Here is a 10,541-nt window from a genome sequence, read left to right on the forward strand (position 1 = left end):
TGCTGGGATTACAGGCTTGAGCCACCGCGCCCGGCCGGTTAAGACATTCTAAGTCATAGGATGAGACAGGAGGTAGGCACACAATACAGGTCATACAAACCATGCTGATAAAACAGGTGGCTGAAAGAAGGTGGCTAAATGCCACCAAAACCAAGACGGTGATGAGAGTGACCTCTGGTCTTCCTCACTGCTACACTCCCACCAGCGCCATGAGTTTACAAATGCCAGGACAACGTCAGGAAGTTACCCTATATGGCCTAAAAAGGGGAGGCATGAATAATACACCCTTGTTTAGCATATCATCAAGAAATAACCATAAAAATGGGCAACCAGCAGCCTTCAGGGCTGCTGTTTATGGAGTAGCCATAAACATTCTTTTCTTTTACTTTCTTAATAAACTTGGCCAGGCGCAGTGGCTCAGGCCTGTAATCCCAGCACTTTGGGAGGCCGCGACAGGGGGACCACGAGGTCAGGAGATGGAGACCATCCTGGCTAACATAGTGAAACCCCGTCTCTGCTAAAAAAAAAAAAAATACAAAAAAATTAGCCGGGCGTGGTGGTGGGTGCCTGTAGTCCCAGCTACTGGGGAAGCTGAAGCAGGAGAATGGCACGAACCCGGGAGGCAGAGCTTGCAGTGAGCCGAGATTGCGCCACTGCACTCCAGCCTGGGCGACAGAGCAAGACTCTGTCTCAAAAAATAAAAAATAAAACAAACAAACAAACAAACTTGATTTTGCTTTGCATTGTCGACTTGCCCTTGCCTGAGATCCAAGAACCCTCTCTGGGGTCTGGATCGGGACCCCTTTCCTGTAACGTATCTACCTCCTGCTGGATCTCCCAACCAAAACTATTACTAGAGAAGGATGTCTCCTTTCCTCAAAAAGGAGAGCCCGTAAAACGGTTGGAGGTAAGGGCTGTGCTAAAGCAAGCAGTGGTTTCTGATGGGCGGATGCTCCCCTCACGCTTCTTGCTGGCAGATGTGAAAAGCCCTCCTTCAGAAATACGTCTGTGGGTTATTTCCCAGATAAAAGCAATACACTCGGCCGGGCGTGGTGGCTCACTCCTGTAATCCCAGCACTACAGGAGGCCGAGGCGCACGGATCAGGAGGTCAGGAGTTCGAGATCAACCTGGCCAATATGGCGAAACCCCGTAATCTACTAAAAATTGGCTGGGTGTGGTGGCAGGCACCTGTAGTCCCAGCTACTCGTGAGGCTGAGGCAGAAGAATCGCTTGAACTCAGGAGGTGGAGGTTGCAGTGAGCCGAGATCGTGCCACTGCACTCCAGCCTGGGCGACAGAGCGAGACTCCGTCTCAAAAAAAAAAAAAAAAAAAAAAAAAATTCTGACACAAACAAAGCACTGGGACAACTGAGGGGTGAATATACCAATTTCCCCTTAAAGGAGGTCCTCTAGGAAACTTATTTACTTTAAATTTTATACCAGCAACTTTCCGCCCTAGAAACAGGAAGACTGAGGTTCTGGTTATTCCCGATTTGAATGATCTGCACAGTAATGTGGAGATAAACGTTCACCCCTAGGCCTCACCATTCATTTACGCCGGGAACTGGGTGAGACCCCAGCTGCACCCCTGCAAGGGAGCCAGGGCCGCGGGTCTTCCTGGGCCAAAGCTGCAGAGCGGCGATGGGGACGCCGGCGTCCGCGGCGGCCCAGCCTGGCGGAGAGGAGCCTGCGCGCCTCAACCCCACCTCCGCCATTTCTGCGCGGGTGCGTGTAGGGCGTGGCGGGATGAGCTCAGCGCCCCGGAGCCCGCCGGGCCCCAGGCCCACCTTGGAGACCCCCGCTCCAGCCAGCGGCCCCTCCTCTCCACTTCCCCGCAAGCACCAGTTGTAGGGCAGCCGCCTGCCCCGGAAAGCTGCTTGCACTTACTGGGGAGGTGGAGGCCGGGGAGGGGGAACCGTGCGAGGCCGGGGGCCCCTGGAGAGGGCTGGGGAGGAGGGGTGCTGGAGAGCATGGACGTCTGACCCGAACGAGAAGGCTCTGGAATTCTAGACAGTCTTGCACCAGTCCCCGGTACAAAGAGACCCGAAACTGGGAGTGAGAACCAAGGACTGTGGCCCCGAAATTCTTCCAGCGCTCTGGGTCCTTCCTCTTTCCTGGCCTTGGTTTCAACTCAATTAGATAATAGGATACCGGATAATTTCTGAGGACTTCTCAGAGTCCCCAGAATTCTCAGAATTTGCTGATGGGGCAGTTACATAGGAGTGAGGGAAAAAACTTTTAAAAGAAATTATCAAGTAGACTGATGATGGTGAGACACAGATTTTTGAAAGCTACACGAAAGATGAAAGTAAATTCTAATTCAACACACAATAAATGAGCATGCAAAGTAACTTTTTGCTTTTGTCTTTTGAGACAGGGTCTCGCTCTGTTGTCCGGGCTGGAATAGAGTGGTGCGGTCTCGGCTCACTGCAACCTCTGCCTCCCGGGTTCAAGCGATTCTCATGCCCCAGCCTCCCAAGTAGCTGGGACCATAAGCCACACCACCACGCCAGGATAATAGTTTTTATTATATTTTTTTGTAGAGACGGGGTCTCCCTATATTGCCCAGGCTGGTCTGCAACTCATGAACTCAAGTGATCCTCCCACATAGGCCTCCCAAAATGCTGGGATTACAGGTGTGAGCCACCACGCCCGGTCCAAACATATGAATCTAGGGGGACATAACTGGAATGAATGTTTATGTCCCCCTAGATTCCTATGTTGAGATCTTAAGCGCACTGTGATAGCATTAGAAAGTGGGGCTTTGGGAGGTGATAGGTCATGAAGATGGAGCACTCATAAATGGAATTAGTGCCCTTATAAAAGAGACCCCAGAGAGCTCTACCCACCCCCACCATAGAAAGCCCTCTATGAACCAGGGAGGGGATCTCCACCATTTGATTATACCAGCACCTTGATTTGGGACGTCTAAGCCTCCAGAAATAAATGTTTGCTCATGTCACCCCGTCTGTGGTACAGGTTGAGTATCTATCCCTTATCTGAAATGCTTGGGAGCAGTGGTGGTTTGGATTTTGGATATTGGATTTTTTTAAAATTTTGGAATGTTTACAAATACATAATGAGGTATCTTGAAGACGGGAATCGAATCTAAACATAAAACTCATTTTCTTTTCTTTCTTTTTTTTTTTTTGAGACAGAGTTTCGCTCTGTCGCCCAGGCTGGAGTGCAGTGGCCAGATCTCAGCTCACTGCAAGCTCCGCCCCCCGGGTTCCCGCCATTCTCCTGCCTCAGCCTCCCGAGTAGCTGGGACTACAGGCGCCCGCCACCTCGCCCGGCTAGTTTTTGTATTTTTAGTAGAGACGGGGTTTCACCGTGTTAGCCAGGATGGTCTTGATCTCCTGACCTCGTGATCCGCCCGTCTCGGCCTCCCAAAGTGCTGGGATTACAGGCTTGAGCCACCGCGCCCGGCCTCATTTTTCTTTCTTTAAAAGAAAAGAAAAGAAAAAAAAAGCCAGTGTCTTGCTCTGTGGCCCAGCTGGAGTGCAGTGGTGGGGTCATAGCTCGCTGCAGTCTCAAACTCAGGCTCAGCCAGGTGCCATTGTGCCTGGCTGGTTTTTTGTTTTTTGTTTTTTAATGTTTATTGATACAGTCTCCCTGACTGACCTGAAACTCCTGGCCTCAAGCAATCCTCCTGCCTTAACCTCCCAAAGTGCTGGGATTATAGGCGTGATGCCACCACACCTGGCTCATTTATGTTTTATATACACCTTATAGTTATAACCCAAAGCTAATTTTGTACAGTATTTTAAAGAACATGATCTAACCATCACAAGGTCAAGTGTGCACTTTTCCACTTGTGGCGTCATCTTTTCTTGTCATTTGGCCAGTGAACCAGAGACCTGCGCTTCTCTCTCCTGGCCTTGGGGCTACAGTTTGTCCTTCTCAGATATGCTAACTGAACCCTGCTAGCCGTTAAGATGCCCTTAGCCTGACGAGAACCTTTCACTAACACCTTGCTGTCTTTTTCGTTTGTTTTCAGAGACAGGATGTTCACTATTGCCCAGGCTAGATGCAGTGGTACAATCACAGCTCGCTGCAGCCTTGACTTCCTGAGTTCAGTCTTTTCGAGGCCGGACGCAGTGGCTCACGCCTGTAATCCCAGCACTTTGGGAGGCTGAGGCAGGGGTATCACTTGAGGTCAGCAGTTCGAAACCAGCCTGGCCAACATGGTGAAATCCCATGTCTACTAAAAATACAAAAATTAGCCGGACATGGAGACACACACCTGTAGTCCCAGCTACTCAGGAGGCTGCGGCAGGAGAATTGCTTGAGGTCGGGAAGCAGAGGTTGCAGTGAGCCAAGATGGTGCCACTACACTCCACCCTGGGTGACGGAGCAAGACTCTGTCTCAAGAAAAAAAAAAAAAAATCCTCTGGAGTAGCTGGGAATCTGGGTGTGAGCCACCATGCCTACTTAATTGTTTTATTAAGTTATTTGTTTTTTGTAGAGATTTGCCTATCCTGGTCTTTAACTCCTGGGCTCAAATGATCTGCCCGCCTTAACCTCCCAAGGCTGGGATTCAGGGGTGAGCCACCATGCCTGGCCCACTTTGTTGTCTTGAAAGACCCATTATAACATGTGACAGTGTTTATGAAAAAATTATGATGCTACTGATTAAAGAACAGTTAGGCAGACTTTATTCAGGCGGCCAATCGAGATAAGTATAGGGACCACCACAACAGTGTTTTACAGTGGGGAAGAGAGATTGGCTCAACTCTGAACACAAATAAAGGTGGAAATTTATAGCCAAGGAGCAGGGTGGGGGCCAGCGGAAAATTACTAAGAAGAAACCCCACGGGTGCAGGGATTCTGGCTAAATGGACCTAACAGGACTCTTGCTAAAGGCAGGCCATGGTGATCAGACATTACCTAGGGGACGATGGAGGACAAGGAACCTGATCAGATATCACGGTGATCAGATACCACATCACCAGAGGCATGATGGAGAATGAGGAACTCAATTAGATATCAAGGGTGATCAGTATCAATAGTGCAGGATTCTGGCTAACCTGACCTAGCAGGATTAAACAATGCAGAGATAAACACAGAAGCCCAAAAATCAGGGCTTGAGAAGAGTTCAGGAGCATGAGTAGAGTTTGGTTCAGAAAATCTTTGTCAATAGCAGTTCTGCCTATTTTTTTTTTTTTGATATGAAGTTTCCCTCTTGTTGCCCAGGCTGGAGTACAGTGGTGCGATCTCGGCTCACTGCAACCTTCGTCTCCCAGGTTCAAAGGATTCTACTGTCTCAGCCTCCCAAGTTGCTGGGATTACAGCAATCTGACACCTCGCCCAAATAATTTTCTGTATTTTTAGTAGAGACAGCGCTTCACCATGTTGGCCAGGCTGGTCTCCAACTCCTGACCTCAGGTGATCCAAAGTGCTGGGATTACAGGTGGGAGTCACCACACCGGCCTAGTCCTGCCTTCTTCTAACAGAATAGAGCAGGAATTATCAGAGCACATGCCTTTCTTGGGGATGCAGGCAAAAAATCATAAACTCCAGCCTGCAGAGTAAAATCCAAATTCTTTAGCTTGGTGTACCCGGGGGGCCTCCAGGTCTTATCTCCAAGTCTGTCACACAGTTCCCTCCAAATAGTGTTTTCAAGAGGCTTGGCCGGGCGTGGTCGCTCATGCCTGTCATCCCAGCACTTTGGGAGGTCCAGGTGGGCAGATTGCTTGAGGCCAGGAGTTTGAGAACAGCCTGGCCAACACGGCAAAACCCCATCTCTACTAAAATTACAAAAATTAGCCGGGCATGGTGGTGCATGCCTGTAATTCCAGCTACTTGGGAGGCTGAGGAATGAGAATTGCTTGCACCCGGGAGGCAGAGGTTGCCATGAGCTGATCGTACCACCACACTCCAGCCTGGGCAACAGAGTGAGGCTCTGTCTGAAAAAAAAAAAAAAAAAAAAAAAGAGGCCCCACCTTTGTGTAGGTCTCCAGGGCGCCCTTCCCTCTTTCTTTTAAGCTGGTGAATCCCCAATAAGCCTGAAACAAACCTAAAAGATGCCCCCTTGGAGCCATCCCTGGCTGATGACAGGGCAGGGAAGTCCAGAGCTAATGTGGGCCTGCTGATTTTCCTGCTGGTTCTTCTCCAAATGCATTGTGCCCTAGTCACCTGCAGGCCGCCCCTCCTGGCTGTGAACACCTCTGTAGGGAAAGAAGCTTCTTGTTCTTGGAGTTCAGAAGATGATACCCCAAAATGAAGACCTCAGTAGCAGCCTCAGAAGCAAATTTTCTCTGAGACCTTTTCCTGCCTTCCTGTCTCTGGCCCCTCGTTTTCCCCTGAGGCCAATAATAGAAACTAGAATTCTTCTCCAAAGTGAAACCAGAATCCCTTTTCCCTAAAGCCAGCCATTATACCTAAAAATATTAATCTAACTTCCCCCCACCTTTCTGTATAAAAAGTGACCATAAATAAATAATCTGACCTACCTTTTTGGACTGTAGGTCATAAGACCCCCGGCCACCATCCCATAGAGGGCCTGCCCCATAGCCAGAAGAAATGCTGCACGGGAAAGCCAGGAAGAATCTAAGCAGGTGCCCTGCTGGGTTTCCCCACTCGGCCTGTTAGCCTTAGATCATGCTCTTTTCCCCAGTCATTTCTCTGTGCTGCTATCTACACTTTGTTGAACCTCAGCATAAAAATAGACAGTTTTCCACCGGGCATGGTGGCTCTCGCCTGTAATCCCAGCACTTTGGGAGGCTGAGGCAGGCAGATCAACAGGTTAGGAGTTCGAGACCAGCCTGACCAACATGGTGAAACTCCCATCTCTACTAAAAATACAAAAATCAGCTGGGCATCGCGGCGCATGCCTGTAATCCCAGCTACTCAGGAGGCTGAGGCAGGAGAATTGCTTGAACCCGGGAGGTGGAGGTTGCAGTGGGCGACAAAGCGAGACTCCATCTCAAAAAATAAAAATAAAAAAATAGATGGTTTTTCCCTGTGTCTTTTGGTCTTCATTCTGAAGGCTTCTGAGTCATTTAGAACTATGATCGAATAATCTGTATGCCTTTTCTCCTATTCATCTGAATTTTGTCAGTTGATTTTTCAGCAAACCTTCAGAGGGCAGTTCCCTTGGCTGCTACACTGTCTTGGTGGTGGGAGGGGAGACTTACCAGGGGGGCATTTTGTTCCTCTCCCTGGGAGGTGGCCGCCCACCTCTTTGCATTACTGTCAGTCTCACTTATTTCATCTTCCGATTGCACCCGTGGGGTTTCCAGGTCATCCAGAATAAGCCCCACTTGCTCACGCTTGAGTGAGGCTGCTGTCTGATTTGATACCCAGTAAATGCCAAGTTGAATTAACTCAGAGGGAAAGAAATAAAGGCCCTAAGGTCTGTTGGCAATTATCTCGATATTCCAGGAGACAACTCAACAAAAGGCAACCAGAAGTCAAAAAAGCTGATGGATTGGAGTTGGGGGACATTGTAAATTTTAACCAGTGAGGTGTGGGAACTAAAAGGCAGGGGAAAAGCTGGTCATGGGGGTGTGTGCCTGTAATCCTGGCTACTTGGGAAAATCACATGGGCCTAGGAGTTCAAGATTGCCTGGGCAATGTGGCAAGACCTCGTTTCAAAAAAAAAGTGAGCCAGGCATGGTGGCTCACGCCTGTAATCCCAGCACTTTGGGAGGCTGAGGTGGGTGGATCACAAGGTCAGGAGTTTGAGACCAGCCTGGCCAGCATGGTGAAACCCCTGTCTCTACTAAAAATACAAAAAATTAGCCGGGCATGGTGGCAGGCGCCTATGGTCCCAGCTACTCAGGAGGCTGAGGCAGGGGAATCGCTTGAATCCGGCAGGCGGAGGATGCAGGGAGCCGAGATCGCGCCACTGCACTCCAGCCTGGGCGACAGAGTGAGACTCCATCTCAAAAAAAAAAAAAAGTGTTGGTGGGTAAAGCTGAAGGTGACAAGTTTCAAGTCTCAATGCAGCATTTCAGATTTGTTTATAAGATATTTAATGTGAACAGTCTGGTAACATTATAAAACAAGCAAAAATATTCAATGTGTACAGTCTGGTAACAATCATTATAAAACAAGCATATAGGATGGCAGCAAGTTTCCTAAGACTGTCGGTCAAGTCAGTGGGTGTCAGAGGGTGGGTGGGTACAAGCCTCTGTTTATTTCCCAGGGCTGCTGTCATGATTGCCATGAACTGAGTGGCCTGAAACAACAGAGTCAGAAATCAAGGCATCTGCAGGGCCATGCTGTCTCCAAAGGCTCTGAGAATGGATCCCTCCTTGCCTCCTCCTAGACTCTGGTGAATGACAGCCATCCGTGGTGCTCCTGACCTTGTACACATCCCTCCAGTCTCCGTCTCTATCATCTCACATGGCCTTATAGGGACACCTGTCACTGGATGTTGGGCCTACTCTAACTCATGATGACCTTTATTCAGTATCATCTTAACTTGATGACATCTGCAAATATTCTATTTCCAAATTAATTCACATTTTCAGGAACCAAAAGTTAGGACACAAACCTTGTTAGGGGACACAATTTTACCCAAGGACTCTCCCTGCCACCCCTATTTGCACATGCAGTGAACTGGGCCTGAAGGAACAGGGACAGAAGACAACTAGCAAAGTTAAAAAAAAAAAAAAAAAAAACAGTAGCTACAGAGTGCTGAAGAATTCCTGCAACAGATCATGCTATGCTTATAAGATTTAGTGGCCTGGCATGGTGGCTCATACCTGTAATCCCAAGACTTTGAGAGGCCAAGGTGAGAGGATGCCTCGAGCCCAAGAGTTCGACACCAACCTGAGCAACATAGTGAGACTGCCTCTACAAAAAATTTAACAATTTAGCAGGGCGTGGTGGCACATGCCTGTAGTCCCAGCTACTTGAGAGGCTGAGGTGGGAGGACTGCTTGAGTCCAGGATGTAGAGGCTACAGTGAGCTGTGACTGTGCCACTGCACTCCAGCCTAGGCAACAGAGATCCTGTCTCAGAGAAATAAATAAATAAAATAAAAGACTTAGAGAAAGTACTTGGAATGTTTGGAGGTGGAGAGGAATTCAGAATACTTCATGTGGGAGCACAAATAACTGGCAGGTGGCGTCTGCATTAGGGTTCTTCAGAGAAACAGAACCAGCAGGATACAGATGGAAACGGATAGATGAAGATGGTATTCATTATGGAAACTGGCTTGAATGATTATAGAGACTGAGAAGCCTTATGATATGCAATCTGCAGGCTGGAGAAACAGGGAAGCTATTGGTGTAACTCTCAGTCCAAGGCTGAAGGCCTACGAAACTGGGGGACCACTGTCAGAGTATGAAGCTGCAAGAACCTGGAGCCCCAGTGTCTAACGCCAGGAGAAGGTGGGTGCTCCAGCTCAAGAAGAAAAGAGAATTCCTCCTTCATCTGCCTTTTCACTCTCTCTGGGCGTTCAACAGATTGGATAATGCCGGCCCACATCAGTGAGGGCAAATTTTCATTACTCAGTCTGATTCAAATGCCAGTCTCTTTGGGAAACACTGTGCAGACACACCTGGAGTTATTGTTTTACCAGCTATCAGGTCATCCCTTAGCCCAGTCAAGTTGACACCGAAAATTAATTATTACAGTGTTCAGTGGCAGAAGGGCAGATTAAGACACAATAAAATGAGAAATGTCAAATACTATAAAGTTTAAAAGTTTATATGCAGCTAATAGAGGAGGAAGAAGGACTGTGATGAGCAAGAACCTGCTAAGTATCTCGAACTCTGCGCTGGCTATTTAAGTGCCAGATTTTGTTCTATCCATTTGGACCAGGTGTATCAACAGTTTATGAATGGAAAAATTAACCCATCACCTCCCACCACTTAAGCAACACACATAGCAAGGGGGCAGAAACAGAATTTGCCTGTACGTGGGTCTGACAGAAGGAAAATACCCAGGGTAGGGACAGCACGGCTTAAACTGCACCTTAGTGAGCAGGCTGGAGAGAGATGCTGAGGTCAGGAAGAAGTCTGTGCTCTGAGATGGAACCAGGACACACAGCAGGGTATGGGATCCAGGATGAGGTCTGTGCTCTGAGCTGGAATCAGGACACATAACAGGGTATGGGATCCAAGATGAGGTCTGTGCTCTGAGCTGGAATCAGGACACACGTCAGTGTGTGGGATCCAGGATGAGGTCTGTGCTCTGAGGTGAAATCAGGATATGGGTTAGGGTTTCTAAGTGGGATTGCACAGACAAAAATAAATCTAAGATGCATTGAGGCTCCCAGACTTTTTATCAATTGGCAAATACTAGATGTGAGGAGAGAAATGCAGAGTTGTCAGAGATGACTTGAATTTCAGAAAATGCTATGGAAAGAGTAAGGTGGCAAGAAGCTGAACAGAATTGATAGTTACATGTTTTGTTTGAGACAGGGTCTCGCTCTGTTGCCTAGGCTGGAGTGCAGTGGCACAATCATAGCTCAACTCCTTGGCTCAAGCGATCTTCCGGCTTCGGCCTCCTGAGTAGCTGAGACTACAAGTGTATGCCACTCTGCCCAGCTAATTTTTGAATTTTTTTTTTTTTTTTTTTTTTTTT

The 10,541-nt window shown here is 48.3% G+C and overlaps 1 protein-coding gene across 1 annotated transcript in view; it reads right to left on the minus strand.

Moving 5' to 3' along the window:
• Window positions 1-9,801: 9,801 nt before the first annotated feature.
• Window positions 9,802-10,541, minus strand: part of LOC108544047 (uncharacterized) — an 11,191-nt gene continuing 10,451 nt past the window's right edge. The window contains exon 2 of the mRNA XM_017894976.1: window positions 9,802-10,148. Coding sequence (XP_017750465.1) covers window positions 9,962-10,148 — 187 coding nt within the window. The 3' untranslated portion in view covers window positions 9,802-9,961. The remainder of the gene's footprint in view (window positions 10,149-10,541) is intronic.

Source organism: Rhinopithecus bieti, unplaced genomic scaffold (genome assembly GCF_001698545.2).
Source record: "Rhinopithecus bieti isolate Rb0 unplaced genomic scaffold, ASM169854v2 scaffold_26106, whole genome shotgun sequence".
Lineage (NCBI taxonomy): Eukaryota > Metazoa > Chordata > Mammalia > Primates > Cercopithecidae > Rhinopithecus > Rhinopithecus bieti.